This window comes from Haplochromis burtoni, unplaced genomic scaffold, assembly GCF_018398535.1.
Source record: "Haplochromis burtoni strain Fernald_Lab_line unplaced genomic scaffold, NCSU_Asbu1 Contig_43, whole genome shotgun sequence".
In the NCBI taxonomy this organism is placed as follows: domain Eukaryota; kingdom Metazoa; phylum Chordata; class Actinopteri; order Cichliformes; family Cichlidae; genus Haplochromis; species Haplochromis burtoni.
The window spans coordinates 526,828-543,895 of record NW_024582404.1 but is presented as its reverse complement, the minus strand read 5'-3'; the positions used below and the strand labels follow the sequence as shown (position 1 = coordinate 543,895).

The 17,068-nt window shown below is 39.4% G+C and overlaps 1 protein-coding gene across 1 annotated transcript in view; it reads left to right on the top strand.

Moving 5' to 3' along the window:
* The window catches only part of fras1 (Fraser extracellular matrix complex subunit 1), a gene marked incomplete in the record, with an annotated part of 341,960 nt that overhangs the window by 141,660 nt on the left and 183,232 nt on the right, over positions 1-17,068 (top strand). Inside the window, 4 exon segments of the mRNA XM_042220097.1 lie at positions 1,080-1,087; positions 1,446-1,593; positions 14,460-14,603; positions 15,700-15,846. Coding sequence (XP_042076031.1) covers positions 1,080-1,087; positions 1,446-1,593; positions 14,460-14,603; positions 15,700-15,846 — 447 coding nt within the window.

Genomic DNA, 17,068 nt, shown 5'->3' with positions numbered 1-17,068 from the left:
GGCACATGTGAACACCTCTGCAAAAGCTGATGTTTTGGCAGCGTGCTCGTCTGGAGCAATCAGGTGTGTTAACACAACAGCAGAATCTTCCCAGGAGTGGATGTCTCAGACTTTCACTCCAAGGTCTGGCTGTGCAATGCTGAGAGAAGCTGCAAAAGCAGCTACATCTCAGACACTACGGGTTTCAGTTAGCATGTTAAATATTAAAGTGCAATTAGAAAAACAAGTGTAACTTTTTTGGATGAGCTGCCCCGAGAAAGCCTCTGCTCTCCAAAAAGAACATGGCAGCGTGACTTCAGTTCGCTAAATTGCATCCAAACAGACAACAAGACTTCTGGAAAAATAGTCGTAACACACAGTGCCATGTTTGGTAAACCCGAAACGCAGCAAACAAGGACAAACACCTCATACCAGCTGTCAGCACAGTGGTGGAGAGGTGATGATTTGGGCTTGTTTTGCAGCTGAAGGATGTGTGCACTTTGCAATCATTGATTCAAATATGAACTCCTCTGTATACCAAAGTTTTCTAGAGTCCAGCGTGAGGCCATTTGGCTTTGCCAAAAATGGGTCATGCAACAGAACAATGATTCAAAGCACAGCCACAAACCTACAACAGCAACCTACAACTAAGAAAAAGAATCAGCCAAGTTAAGGTCTGGACCTCAACCTTGATTGAAAGGCTGTTATGGGACCTTAAATGAGCTGTGCTTAAATGAATGGCCACAAACATCAATGAACTGAAGTAGTTGTATAAAAAGGAGTGGATCAGAACTTAAAAACGATGTGAGAGACTGATAAAATCAAGGTTTATCAGTCTCTCACATCGTCAAGCTAAAGACAAGCTTTGGATCATCTCGTTCTTCAGAGGACTGAAGTCTAAAACTCTTCAGGAAAAAAAACCTATTATATGCAAATGAGGAAAACTCGCTCTTACACCTGTAGAATTTCTTAAATAACGGTAGTGCCGGTGTCAGAGCCAGGTGACGGCACACGTTAGTTTTTAAAGCGATCTGCTTGGTTCCCTGTGTGGACAGTAGAAAGTTTGAAAAGTCTTCACAGGTTCTTGAAAAATGTTTCAGTTTTCCATGTGAGGCTCTTTTCCCTTTGTGACTGACATTCCTGCTGTCGCCTGTTCGAATATCTCCCCTTAGTGGGCCTCAGTCAGTTCATTCTTTCTGTTTCAGAAAACATATGAGAGTCGTGACTGTCAGCCTTCTTTTAAAACGGACACATGCAGCTGATTAGCATTCAGACCACGGCCTTCTCTGTGTGGCATCCTTTTTAATCGTTAATCAGCTTCTTCAAAGTCAAAATCCTTTTCTTTTCAGTATTTTCCACATTCTGTCCGTCCTCTATAAAAGCCTTTATCGCAGTCACACTTTAAGCATAATGAGAACATTAACCTCCCATTTACAGCTGCAAATGCTATGTCCTCTCTTTTATAGAACCTTGCTCGATGGAGTGATGGCAGTTGTCGTGAGTGCGAATGCCACGATGCCCAGGTGACTTGTTATCTGAGATCCTGCCGTACCTGCCCTCTGGGCACCCTGGCTGTCATTCAGGACGGCCAGTGTTGCCCCGAGTGTCACCAAGGTATGTATGCAGGAAAAGTGACACACACACACACACGCATGTCGGGTATTCATATCTTGTGGGGACATCTTTTTGACATACTGCTTTCCCTAGCCACTTACCCTAACCATCAAAAACAAATGCCTAAACCTAACCATAACCCAATTGTAAAACTACCCGTTTCATACATTCACCAGAATCATTTTGACAATGGAGACGACCATAACCATTAAAATGTCCGAGAGTACTCACTAAAAACGAATAAAAGTTTAAAGTAAAGCTTAAAACAGTTTAAAGTATAAACGTCCTACCTGGCATATTGAAATGTTTGAAGGTACACTGCATTTCTTATCTTTGCCTGCCTAAAGTCGGACAAACTGTTTTTTGTGGCTTTTCTTTGATTGACTTTTTCCCCTTGTATGTTTGATTTTTGTTTGTGAAAAATCAGGAGTCATGAATGAAAACCTGAGTTTCTGATTCTGTGAAACATCTCTGCCCCCTCCAGAACGTTTCCTGAGCAGAGCTCTTTATCTTTTTCTCCCCTCGTTATCAAACGCCACGTCTGTACTGCTCAGGTGTAAATGTGTTTGTCAGTTCATTCATCCTGAAAGTATGTAATCAAAATCGTGTTCCCTGTAAACGAGACGCTGTTTGGCTAAAAAGTGAAATCATGCAGCATCGTTTTTGTTTTTCCTTTGTGATGAATGTGCTGTAAGGCGATCTGCTCCGTGTGTGTCAGCATGTCATCAGCTACACACTGAGAGTGTAACAAAAAGTCTTTCCTCACTCTGTCACTGCCAAATTCTCATTCATGTCGGCATATTAATGTCGATGTTAATGTGTGTATTAATCTAATGTTGTTCAACAACATTGGTGGTGATGTGAGTTGAATTTCTGGGTCCTTTTTGTTCTTTGCTGTAGGTGCTTTAATTTTTTATCGTATTGCCTCCTGGTTGCACTCTTTCTCCTTGGCAGAAAATAAACCTATTTAACAATTAATGATGAGAAAAAACTTTTACTGGCAAGAAAATGAGAGGATGAGTCAATAGCAGCGAGTTTGGCCCGAACAGGTGCAAATAAAAACTTATTCCAAGTGGAAATACCACAAATTAAGAAATAAAAATTCTTCCAGTGACATTGAATTATTGCTTCTAGCTGATTTCCTCCTGTAAACCACATCAAAGCTCTTATGTTTCACCGCCCTCCTTGAAAGAGGCGGCTCCATCTGTCTTAATGACTGAAAATGGGTATATTCACAGCCAGCAATTATAACCATTTTCTCATATAAATAAATAACCTAACAGGCAATTAAACACAGGGACCACATTGTTTAAGTTCAGGCAGACTTGTAATTCAGGTTGGCTGCGTGAGTAACTAATTACAGCTGGGAAACAGAGGCATTTTTCATTGCGCCATTCAAATGTTCAGTTTGATACAACAATAGTTGAAGCTGTTTAATTCACATTTATTGTCTCCGTGTTTTACGTCCCTCGGCAGTCTTCATGCTCTCTCAGTTTTTACTGTATTTCTACCCAGCAGAATATTCAAATGTCTCAAATCTAAAGTATGCATATTCTCAGACAAACAGTCTAATTAGTCCACAACACGGAAAACAACATGGGAAATGTGTAAAATGTAATATCCTGGAGTAGCCGATTGTTTTATTAATCTGAGTACCCAGTGCGCCCAGTAGGAAAAAAAGATCTGCACTAAATGATTTAATTTATGCAGTAAATTCACAAAAAACCACACTCATTAATCATATTCACAAGCGTGTATGCTGGTGTCGACCAATTCAAACAGTAGACTGAGAATATTCTAAAAATAAATACATTATTCTATTCAGTTCTGTTGTTTTTGTTCACGCTGCTTTTTCCTAATCAGCATTTCAGCAAATCCAGTCACTCCTTCACTCTCATGAACCGTTTACCTGCATCCAACCAAAACTTGCCCACATTTAGCAGAATTAGGACTATGAACAAACATCTTGTCCCTTCATTTGATTTGACTTGATTTCATGATTTCATGACAGTTTTGTCATAACCACGTGTTAGTAAATAACAAGCCATTAAAACAGGGGTGTCAAACATAAGGCCCAGGGGCCAGAATTTGCCTGCCAAATCCCCCAGTCTGGCCCAATCTGAAGGAGAGCATAGAATTTGGACTTTAACTGTATTTTAACAGCATTTACTTCTGATAAAGACCGCCGCCATTTCCATTCATACTACACTAAAGTAATTATGTAGTAGACAAGTAAAAATAATTTCATGAAAACAATTTTATTATTTCTGTCATTACTGGAGAATTGCATGCAATAGTATGCCCATGATGGTCCGTAACAGATATATTCATGTCTGAATAGAAACTGATTTAAACAAGGTTAGCTCACTAAATTAACATGTCGATGTGATAAATTCACATGTCACGTGTTCGGTTATTAACCCTGCCTCTTTTTTCCTCCCTGTCAGTGATCTGAACATCCCAACTGAGTTCGGTTTGTGGCTAAAAATAGAAAAGGGGGAAAAAAGATCACAACCTCCTTTTCTTTCATTCGCTCTCATTTTTTGCTGGAACTGTAAATCATCCTTTAAGCCTATTAATCATGGCTGTACACCGGCCCAGAGGTCCGTAGCCTCTTTTCTGATTGGGCAGTTCATACCTGAGGGGCATAACCAAAAGTCGTGCAGTGTTCAGGTCTCATGGGGAAAGATGTCAGCTTCTTATTTTGCTTTGATCTGACCCAGATGAGTTATTTGAAACTGATGAAATAAGTTTCAAAGTTTCATACTTAGCAGTAAAATCTGTTTTCCTAACTTTTGGATATGATGCCATAGGTGTGTTAACCTGTGTGGGGCTGCATACAGGTTAATACACGGCAAGGACGCCGTGATAGTTTTGAGATAAAAATCTCCTTTGTGACTCCTTCAGTGAGGAGCCTGCAGCCTAACTGTTCGTCTCAGCTTGGACACATTAATAATTGTATTATAATCTCATGCATTTATAATGTTTGTAATAATATACGAAAATGTGAGACACTGTTAGAGTCACACATTACGTTCGGTCCCATTCATTTTGTCACCGCGAAATAGGATCAGTCCTAAGTGAGCGTTTCCTTAACTTAATATTTTAATTAAATATTTTAAAATATGTTTCGAGCCGTTTCTAAGCATGTGGAGATAATATAAACTAATTAGATAACTCTGTTTCCTGTACTCTTACAGTAAATCTCACACTGTAACAAATTTCATTGTTAAATTGGGGTTACCAGATAACATTAGCCTGTTATTTTATGGCTCACTTAGTGTTTTATTGACAGAGTAATGATACAGCCTAAACCTGAACAGTTCTTTTTCTTAAAACTGTGTATCCACCTGAGCCTCAGTCATGGCCCATTACTGTTGTGAGGTGGAGTGTAAAGCAGGACCAAAATGCAGGACACAAAGGCAGTCAGTGTTAGACAAAAGCAAGATATTTATTGGCTGTTTGCAAAGCCAGTGAGTCAGTACACAAAACAACTATCCAAAAAGTTAACGGGGAATTACAGAAAACAGGAAGCAGAGAGCATAGACAAACAATTTGACAAGGACAAAGAGGGAGACTGGACCGTTTGTACACCGCGGGCCGGCTGGGAAAGGAAATAAACAAAAGACAAAAACTAAACATGGAGATAAGAAGACTCAGTCATCAAAGAAACAGAATCAGAGGGAACAGACAGGGTAACACTGAGGGAACCAAACACACAACACATAACAAACACTAGCACTCGAACTGTGAACTATCAAAACTCAAACAATCCAATAAAGCTAAAGCTCAACCTACTTAAACAATACTGAAAACACAGGATCACGAAACAACGTCTTTTACCCAAAAAACGTGACGTAAAAACAGAAATCAAAGACTCAACAATGTCACAAGAAATCAAACTGACGTTTAAAACAATAAAGAAATCATGAACCAGATTCAAACATGGTACATGAAGTCATTTCAGTTTAACATAGTTTGGATCATTGATGTGCTGCTCAGGGTTTAGAGCTGTTGCTAATTTCCAACCCTTGTCCCTTGTTGTGCTTTTACAAGATTCACCAAATATCAGTAACAGAATTAAAACCAATAAAACAATTAAATCAGGAATCCAAACACAAAAATCAAAACTTCAAACCCTAGAATAACAGTGAAAAACAGACATACTGTACATATTCACCAAGAATCCAAAAACCTAAATACAGACAAAAGATCCTGAAACAGTTTCCAGATAAACCTCAGCACAGCTGTGTGGAAGCAACACTGATAAATTACTAATCATGTTTTTGTGTTTGCCAAAGAAAAATAAATAATGTAATCAATCAAAAAATATATATATATATCAGAAAGCATTTACAGTATGTAACCTTATATTATTGTTTGAAAAACTCTCCCAAGGCCTACTGTGACGTGACTCCTTACAGGGGCTGAGAAGATTAATAACTGCATGGATGCTACATAAATAAGCACACCATTAAAAGAGCAGTTTACCCCAAAATAAAATGTTTTATTTTCTTCTGGTTCTATCGAGCCGTTTAAGTTATTTTAGTGCAAGTTGCAAAGTTTTGGAGATATCAGCTGTACAGATTCAAAAAAAAAAAAAATCAACTTAAGTGTCTCTTCAGAAATCTTGACCCATTTACTTAAAAAGAAAAATATAAACTTTGTTCTGAGCAGTTTCACCTAAAATCTATTTTCTTTTTACTAAACAAGTACTTTTTAAACCTCTTAGTCACCACCTTATCATTGCTTAATCGGTTTTGATTAACAAAATTAGGAACGGTTGAATTAATCTGATGCCATTTGGAGCTTTGTCTTAAATAAAGAGTCTTATGATTGAAAAAGTTGGCAGAGTTAGGTGGATTACAGTGAGGCACTGCCTTTTTAGTGTGTGTCAGGGTGTGAAATGACTAAAACTCATCAGCCAAATGTCTGTAATGTTGGCAAGTTGGCTTATTTTCCAGGCTATGGCACATGACCAGCCTCAGGTGGAGATCAAGCTTGTACGAACAGTAAAATTGGCAGTTATTTTTTTTTGCCCTCTTACACTTATATAAAGCAACAGCACAACAACAACCTTGTCTAATATTAACACATCTGCAGTTTTCCAGAATGAGGCTTTTCTCATTAGGTGTTTGTCATTATCGGGGCGGTGTTGTATGGTTAAGTGCGCCTGGATCCACACCTCTGGATCAGTTGTTTTAATACAACTGTTAATCAATGCTGCAGTTTTTTAATTTTGTGCCTCAGGGACTCTGGCTCGTCACGCTTGTGAGAAAATTAAAGTACAGCGCGAGAGCGTCGAGGCAGCGTTCTGTAAACAGCAGCTTGGATCAAAGTGTGTGATTTCTGAACCTGCCCTGTAGTGTGGGCTTATCCTCAAGACGAGACAAAAGCTATTCTGGTTCACTCAAGGCAAAGAAGAAAGATTCCTGTAAGCAGTCATGAGTTCTGTGCTGTATTAAAATATACTTCTTTGTTTTCAAAGAAGAACTAATTTTTTGCAGGAAGAGTGGAGAATACCGTCATGGTCTCAATGCAAGATAGTGTTTGGGCGTGGACTGTCCTGTGTTATTGTTACAGTCAATGCAACTCTTAAACTGATATCTTTAAGTGAGAAGCATTTCGTGCCTGCAGCTTGTTGTTGTTAAGACTCTTCAGAGAGTACAGATTCCAGGTGAAAACCAAGGAAATAACAAACAAACTGATCTTTAACCCCAACCAAGAATGTTTTATTGTCCAAAAAGTTTCACTGCTTCACTCTCGCTGAGTCGACTTAACCTAAATGATTAACTTTATTGACTAATTCTAACCAAGTTTTATTCCCTAAACATTACTGCCTAAACCTGCCTAAGTAGTTTTTAATGCCTATAAACCTAATGCTACAACCACATTAGAGAAAACAGAGACCCTGTATGGGCTCAAATTGTGGTCATAAATATTTTGTACTTCAGGATTTGTATGTATACAAAGAATTTGTGTGTGGACTTAGCCAAAAAATACGTGTGAAACTCTGCACTCAAGTTTCAAGTTACAAGTAGGAATTTTGACCCTATTTTTCTTCCTTTCATCTGATTGGTCAATGTCATGTCAATCACAAATTTAACAATCCAATCAGAGAACAGATGGGTTTGGCTGTCGGAGGGGCGCTTTTTTTTTTTTTTTTTTGCTAATTGCTAACTAAAAGCCAAGGATCCAGAATTTGTTGCACTGGCTGCTGAGCCCTGTGGGGCTCCTTGTCGTTTCTATCTCTGACCTTTTTCTGAACAGAAACTCAGTTTTCTGAGTTTCTGTTTTTTTTTTCATTTTTATCTTCAAATGTTCAATAAAAACATGTATCGCTAATTCATAACGAAGAAAGCTTTGTAACTATCCCCACTAGTGAAGACTGTCATTTCAACAGCACTAAAGGAAAACGCTGGGCTGGCATGTAAAAGGGCATTTATTCTGCCATGACCTGATGCTCCATAAATCACCCCTCCAATAGCCAAACCCATCTCTTCTCTGATTGGATTGTTAAATTTGTGATTGACATGACATTGTCCAATCAGATGAAAGGAAGGAAAATAGGGTCAAAATTCGTACTTGTAACTTGAAACTTGAAACTTGAGTGCAGAGTTTCACACGCATTTTTTGGCTAAGTCCACACACAAATCTTTTTTTACACACACAAATTCTTTTTACACATACAAATCCTGATTTACAAGTACAATATATTTATGACCACAATTTGAGCCCATAACTCTGGCTTCAACCAAAGAAGTGTGACCGTGACTAATAAATTTGCAATCTCGTTGCGTTTGGTTGCTCACAGTCAGTTGCCATCTTTAACCTCCTAAGACCTCAACTCTTCCACAGCATGCATTTTTAATTTGTCTTTGATATTTGGGCATATTGGGACCTGATGAATATAAAAACAAAGAATTTCCAGATTTTTATTATTATTTTTTACCTGATTTTTGTTTCTGACAAAAATGAGATCCACATATGAGGATATTCGTTTAAAATTTCAATAGAACAGTGGCAGTATAATGTCCTCGTAAGTGGATATCAGGCCCTTGTAGAGCAAAATTTAGTATTTTGGTCTAGACAACACAAAATGTGATGTCCACATATGTTGTCACCAGGCCCTGGAGGTTAAAGCAACTTTGGTCTGTTAAGGTAGTGATAAAATGGCAATTAGAACAAGTCAGTCTTTTTTCACAACTGTAAATCTGTTGGTGTATGCATATATAAAAATTCACATGAACTATTTACATTCAAAATCAAGGCAGAACGTCATCGACTTTAAAAAGAAATTCACAGATTCCTCCATAAGTAGTGACTTGGTTGCTGCAAGATGGCGATTTAAGTAAGTAAGTAAGTAATACTTTTTTTATATAGCACCTTTCTAGATAAAAGATCCAAAAGCATAAAACAAAACAGATGACAGTTAACAAAATGCAATTCTAAAAAGATGTGGTTCCTGATAGACGATTTCACAAATGTTGCCAAGGGACCAAGAGCATTTATTATCTTAGCTATGTGTCTATCAGGGGCACATACAAGGATTTCAGCCTTTCCTTCCTTAAGTTGTCAGCCATCCAAACTTTAATGGAATCTAAGCACTCATTCAAAATCTGTAGCTTAGAAACATCTTGGGGCTTAAAGAAATGTATACCTGGATATCGTCTGCGTAGCAGTGGCAGCAAATGTCCTCAAAGGGGCTCAAAACATGCCGGCGGGGAAGTAGATATATTAACAACAATAAAGGCCCCGGCACAGAGCCGTTGTGGCACACCATAGTACAGGGACGTGGAAGATGACCTGTATTTAGAAACTGCCACAAAAAAGTTACATTCATACAGATATGATGAGAACCACTCTAAAGCAGATCCAGTTACACCAACCCAGTATTTTGGATGATCTGATATCCTCGTGTCGGTGTTGTTCCCACATCATCATAATAAATGTTTTTCCAGGTTCAACATTGCAAGTGACCAATCACATTGTTGTGACGTCCCCCTTTTGTGCCTTTGAAAAATACCGCCTTAAAAAAAATCTACTTCACTTGCGAGAAGAGAAACCGCTTCTGTCCGCCGATCCAGGAACTTGAATTCTTTGCATTTCAGGATACTTTCCTTTAATAAACGGTAAGCATTATACATATTGTCCTTACAGAGGCGGTTTCTCTTCTCGCAAGTGAAGTAGATTTTTTGAAGGCGTTTGTTTTTTTCCGAGGTCGCGGATGACGTCAGCAGAAGCTGATTGGTCACTTGCAATGTTGAACCTTGAACAACATTATTTATGATGACGAGGGAACAACACCAACACAAGGATATCAGATCGTCCCAGTATTTTAGCCTTTCAGGTAGGATGCGATGGTCAATGGTGTCAAAGGCTGACGTGAGATCCAACATCAGCAGAATTGGAAAGTGGCTCTCAGCTGACTCAGACTGCAACCAGTGGGCAACCAGTGGGTGGAGTCTACTGTTGATCTCTCCTGCAAAGAGATACAATTCAAATGAGTTGGACCCATCAGTGCAGACACTTAGATTGATTTGACCATGTTGGCTCAAAGATGAAGTAATTGGAGTTGGTCTAAACTGGACTTCAAGTATTTAGATGATTTCTACCAGGTGTGATAAATAAATGTGTTCCACTAAAGAAAAAGATCTGGTGTCCACAAACAAACACACGGCTGTTTGTGCAAGTTTTTCACAAACTGCCAGGAGGCTATGTTCAAATATATGGAGAAGTTTCGTAAAACAGGAGAGCCCAGCTTAATAAAGATATCAACACTTGGCTGGTACTCATATTTGTCACGGTGAGTGAAGTGAGCCGTGTGGAGATAATGAAGTAGGATCCAAACACAGGCACTTTTAAAGGTGTGAAGGTGGTTTATTGAAAGTAAAGTACAAAATAGAAGAACGGTAAACTGGACTGCAGACTATCTGAACTGGGAACAACTAAACTACAAAACATGAACCAGGACACGAACATGAAGAAGGATGGGCGGAGGTAAGTGATGACGGACAGCAGGAAGAACACGCGGATGAAATCTGATGGATACACAGAGGGACCAGCGACTACAACAACAGAAGACACGACTTAAATATACTCAGAGAAACACAGGGAGATTACACACAGCTGGGAGTAATTAACGAGACGAGACAAGGGAGGTAAAACTGAATACACTCACATGAGACGCAGACCTTCACAATAAAACAGGAAACAAGAGATCGCTACACAAGGATGCAGACTAGACACTGAGAGTCAGACAGAATATAACACATGGAACTCAATGCTAAACATGAGACATAAATCCTGAAACACGAATAAACAGAAACATGGAATTCTAATAATAATCATCATCATCATCATCATAGCACCCGAAAAACACAATCATTCAAAAATAACCAAAACATCAGAACTCAAAATACTGGGTCGAACCGACCCAGAACCGTGACAATATTAGTCGGTAAAGCCGTCAGCGGGCCAGAACTTGCACCGCTAAATGTCTTAGCCTCCCATTTTCATACTTGACTTCCTCTCTCTTAAACTCTTATTTTTGCACATAGCTTCAGTTGTGGGATGAAAAGGGAGGTCAAAAAGTGAGACTGAGTGGCAGATGGATAGGAAATGGATGGGTGAGAAAGAAAGAAGCTATAAAGGACAATGAAGTCGGGGAGTGGGTGTAACGAGTGGTACTAGAGTAGGAAAAGAGATGGACAGAGATGTATAGAACAGTAGATCCTGGCTTACTGACAGCCTTATTGGCCGTTAAGTCTCATCTTCATTTTTCTCATGTTATCGTCCCACTCTCCTGTCCTCACAATCGCTCTAGCTCTTCGTGCTTTGAGTCTTTTCTTGTCCTTTCTCTTGTGTTTTTTTCTTTCTTCTTTTTCTCTTCCATCTGCAGTTGTCACATTAATCAGATCCCTCAGTCACATTTCCTCAAGCTTCACGCACTTCATTTACTCAATGCATTCACATAATGAATGGAGCAATCACAGTGCAATCAAGTGCAAGCAACCTCGCTTATTGTTTAACAAGAGACTGCATGCGTTTGCTTGTTCTGCAATCCAGATACGACAGTGTTATTATTGCTGTATTCCCCCAAATCTGTAGTTTCAGGAGATGGCCGTATTAATTTTTAAGAGGTTGCGCTTTGGCTTTTAAAGGGCAGGTATTTTTCCAGAAGAAACCTGGGCATATAAAAAGCTGTAGCAAAACTTTAACACAGGACAGTGAGGGGAGTTTTTGTTTGTTTGTTTTAAATATAAATTTTATTTTAAGATGAGATTCTGCAGTTTTTTCGTGTCACAGAAAACGTCGCTGCAGAAGAAAACAACTTCTTTTAGAAAATAAAAAATTACCAGTTTTTACGCCATGAGTGTTTTGATTTAGCCTTAAAGAGCAATGAAAAATATGTATGTAGGTAAAATGAATGACACTCAGTATACTTTAAAATACTTTATCAAATACTTTTTAAAATAATTTGTGATCCTACTAATACTTTCTGATACAATTTTCTGGGTGACGGTAGTTTTATAGTCCATTTTTATGGGTGCAAGACTGAACACTTTGCCAAAGAGATGCAGAAACACATTTTCACTGTCAAATGAAAGAGATTACATCTGACTTGAGACCAGCATCTATGAGGTGCATATGCCTGATGGATCCCTCTGCATACTGATAAACAGACCAGTTTTCTAAGGCGTGCATGCCCTCTTTACACAGAAAGGGGCCAGACAGCTTTTATTTATTTATTTATTTTACATAAAACTGCTAGTATGCTGGAATCAGTCTAGCATCAGCACTGATTTTGCCTGTACCAGCTGGTGTTTGCATAGTCATTTTTTCCTTACATATTGCTCTTTAGTCTTTAGACCTAAACTACCCATAGCCTGTGAAAAACCTCCAGTTTCACAGGACTTGTGATGCAATCCCAAACAAGAGCTTACTATTTTGTCTTAACCCGTGACTCACAGCCCTCACAGCGGTGTACAAGCACCTTCTCATTCATTCATGGGTATCAAATTGTGTTGTTGGTGTCATGTGTTGTATGGTGTGGGTGAGTGACGCACTCTGGAACAAGGGTTATGGGGCAGACATCGCACTCCTAAATCATCACATGCTCACAGTCGTAAAGTATCTGTTGGCATCACATTCAAAGGCACGGAGGAAGTGTGTGAAATCATACCAGAATGTAACCAGACAGTTGCATCACTCATGAAAGGAAACCTGTTAGGTATCTTTAGCAGGCAAGTTCACATATTCAATAGAATTAAATTTTATTTATAGAGTGCCAAATTATGAGAAAGGTATAGACATTACAATAATACAGAGAAAGCCCCAACAATCAGATGTCCCCATGTGGGCAAGCACTTGGCAACAGTGGGAAGGAAAAACTCCCTTTTAACAGGAACCAACCAACCAGGCTCAGGAAGGGGCGGCTGTCTGCCCTGGCCGGTTGGATGTGAGGGGAAGGAGACAGGATAAAAGACTCTGGAAGAGCGACAAAGATTAAATATTAACCAGTGATTAAATAAATATACACTAAAAGTGTATATTTATTATCTTTTTTTTTGTTTGTTTTTTTGTACTGATGTAACTGGAGCCCGTCGTCTCATCTCTCTATATACTGTACTGCAGTGGTCCCCAACCCCCGGCACATGGACCGGTACTGGTCTGTGAGTCGTTTGGTACCGGGACGCAAGAGTTGAGGCTCGGGTGTGAAATTAATGGTTTTCAGGGTTTTTATCGTTATTTATTTTAGTTTTTTTAGTTTTTATCATTAACTCTGTTTCCCTGGGTCTTTTCCCATGTGTTATGAATAAATCTTTTCTTTGAACATCGTTTTATTTTGTTGTATTTATCCGCGACACCTTAAAGGCCGGTCCATGAAAATATTGTCGGGCATAAACCGGTCCATGGTGCAAAAAAGTTTGGGGACTGCTGCTGTACTGTATATAGTGGAGATGACAATAAAGTTTACTTTAACTTTGACTCTAAATTCAGAGTAGTGTGTAAGGACAGAGTGAAAAGATGCGAGTGAAGAAGAAATGCTCAGTGCATCATGGGAAGCGCCCAGGTGCCTTAGTCTGTTGTAGAGTAACTAATGCAGGATTCAAGCTCACCTGATGCAACCAGACCTGTATGCTTCATGAAAAAGGACATTTTTAAGTCCAATATTAAAAGTAGAGAGGGTTACTGTTCAGGTCTTTATCTTTGGACTTACAGAATCTGCTTATTCGGGTTTTTAGGTCTTCAGATTTCCTCCTAATATTTAGGTTTACATAGTGGCCTACACAGTGAAGAGTGACTTTTAAATACCGTTAGTTGGCAAATGAATGAAACAGTCTAGCACTCATAAATACTTGGGAAAATGCTGGATCAATTGGGAACCAGAGTGGGCAGAGAAAGCACTTTAACTCTTGATCACAAAGTGCACCAGTGGAGTTGCTGGCAGACAGCAGACTGGTATTCAAAATCTCTCCACAGGATACATGTTAACCGAGTAAAATGTGCTACTGCTAACACAGTCTGACCGTAGAACCAAATGGAATGGATGGAAGTTATTAAAAAATAAATAAATTGTGTGTCTCTGTGTGTGGTTTTGCATAGTTTAATGTGTCTGCCTCTGCAGAGTGTCAGTGCACAGGACTTTTTGATTTTTTAGATATAATTAGCATAAAATTAAATGTGAAAATGTGTGTGGAGTACCAAGTGCTCCTGCGTGCACCAACAGTATTTGTCCAGAGTTGCTGAATAAACTTGAATCTTGAATAAAATGGAATCCAATATCCAGATTTTTCCCGAAATGCACAGTTATTATTGGAATCCAAATTTCTGAGTTAAATTAACTTGATGTGTGTTTACAGTCCAGTGCCACGCAGACTGCCTGTCGTGCTCGGGAACGCCTGATCACTGTGACAGCTGCAGGGACCCACAGGCCTTACTTCATCTCGGCCGCTGCCTGTCCGTCTGTCCAGTGGGCTTCTACGCCGAAGGACGAGTATGTGCAGGTAGGACTCGCTTTCAAATCTACAGTACTGTTTCCATCCATAAAAGGGTAAGCACCACCCATGCGCTGCTAATCAATGTGCTTGTTTAAGTGATCATCAGCGAGCGTGAACGTCATCACTAAAAGCAGACGTTTGGGCCGTTTGCTGGGATCCTGAAAGCGACATTAGTTTAAGTACGGGATGATAAATATTATTGATTTCTGATTAGCTTTAAGTGACACATTTTTGGTCACTTAGCTTGTATCAGTGGTGCGCTGCACACAGTCACAGTCATCATTTCTGTGTGTTTGTTATCACTGTTTAAGTTTCTTCTTCTTTTATTTTGTTTTACTTTGTGCATGTGGGCGAATATAAAGTTGTGAGTCTGAACTCACATTGTTGATAAGATTATCTCTCCCACTCGTTTTCCTTCTTCCTCTCAGACTTCTTTTAATCTTTCTGGGAATCTTTTTTTCCTTTAGCTTTTTATATTTCTACTTCCTCTTCTTCTTCCTTTTCCTCTTCTTCTACTTATGTGTGTCTGTGTGGGTGGCTGTGGTGGTTTCAAAGGGATTTAGCTGCTTTTTTTTCTATAATGTTGAGATTTCCTATTAAAAACAACAGAAACCTCCACATTGCTTTGTTTCCCTTCTTCTCGTTGCTCTTGTTTCATTGTGCCGCTCACAGATACATTGTCTTAATGCATGTTTAATCATCCAGGTAAGGAAATCCCAAAAAGTTTATCTTTTCGTGGTATAGGTACACTTCACTGCTCAAAATTACTGTCAGTGCTAAAGTTAAAGATGTTAAGGAGCTTGAAGTCTTTAATAAGACCATTTTTAGAAAATCATGGCGTAGCCTAATATAGTTATCTCAACAGTACTTTTGCATAGTCTTAGAAGACCCCAGCCAGCCTGTCAGGGAAGTCACTCACTGGATTTAATGAGTTACTTGGTTTCCTTTTAATGAGCTGCACATCCATTTTCCTTTGCTTTCCACTACAGCAGTGAGGACTAAAATGTGACAAGCAGTCTTGCAACTCACGTGTGAAGTGAAAATTTATTTTGGAAGTGACTGACAGCCACTGGTTCCCCTTTCTCCCTTCTCTCCCCTGCAGCCTGCCAATCATCCTGTGCCACCTGTTCCAGCAGGTGGGATTGTCAGTCCTGCGGCTCCAGGCTGCCCCTGCTGAACCCCGATAGGAGTCAGTGCCTGGCTTCCTGTCCACCTGGTTCCTATCAGCACGACCCAACACACTGTCGCTGTGAGTATCACAGGAGTTCATGTGCCCTATAGCGGCTTCTGGATTGCGGTGGTCAGCATGTTGCTTTGACTCGGATCCACCCGTGAACACCAAGAGAGATGGATTTCCCCAGCTGCTAATAGCGAGCAGTTTAACAGTAAGATGCAGTTGGTGTTTTTGGTGCCTGAGATAAACTGTCTAGGAGTATTTTCCACTGGATTGAGTCTGAATATTTCATAGACTGATGAGGCAGGGAGTTCTCTCTAGGGCTGTTGTGTTATTGCGGTTGTGGCTAAGGGTCTGGAAAGAGGTGCAAGTCATTGTCTGGAGGCACAGGAGCACCAAATGTACTCACATATTGTACAGACATAATAGGTCCTGCATTTTATTAGATATCTGCTGATCTTTTGCTGCACATTGGCTAAATCTCCCCTGGGGATTGGATAGAAAAGTTTGTAAAGTTTTGCAGTCTTTAGATAAAAGTACAAAATGTGCTTCCACTCGTATATATTTCTTCCTGTATTTGCTCCTTTCCTTTCTGTTAGTCATCAAAAGAACATGAAGAAAACTGAATCGTGTATGAACATTTATTAGGAAGTGAAATTACTTGAAAATCGTTGCATCTTAGGCTTTAAACTTTTATTGTAATATCAACCCGGTAAAAGCTGAACGTGTTGAATTATGCTGCACATGCTGCCTCCTGTCAATCAGTTAACACACATAAAAGAAAAATGGTAATAGCAGCCAAAAAACATATATACATGTTAAAACACAACAGTCTTCAGTTCCAAAGTTAATTTCCAATGGTGCATGAGAAAAACTGCACAAAAATGAAGCATAGGACACAACTTTACACATTTGCTCAGTGTTCATTTCCCAGTTTCATTGTGCCAGACTTGACGTTTCAAATGTTTTGCCTGCATCATCCTTCATGTGTGTCATCCCCACCTGGTGAACCATCCCACCTTCAGATGAAAACACCTGAACGGCGACATGGAAACAACTAAACAAACCAATTTCATTTCACAAAAAAAAGAACTGCACACGTAAAATTGTGTACTCTTTTGAATTTCTGTGAAGCAGAAAAAGTATTTGACCACAAGTTGGGAAAATTAACTGAAGTCTTCTTAAAGCAACAACTTGAAAATGGTAAATGGCCTGTATTTATATAGCGCTTTACTAGTCCCTAAGGACCCCAAAGCGCTTTACACATCCAGTCATCCACCCATTCACACACACATTC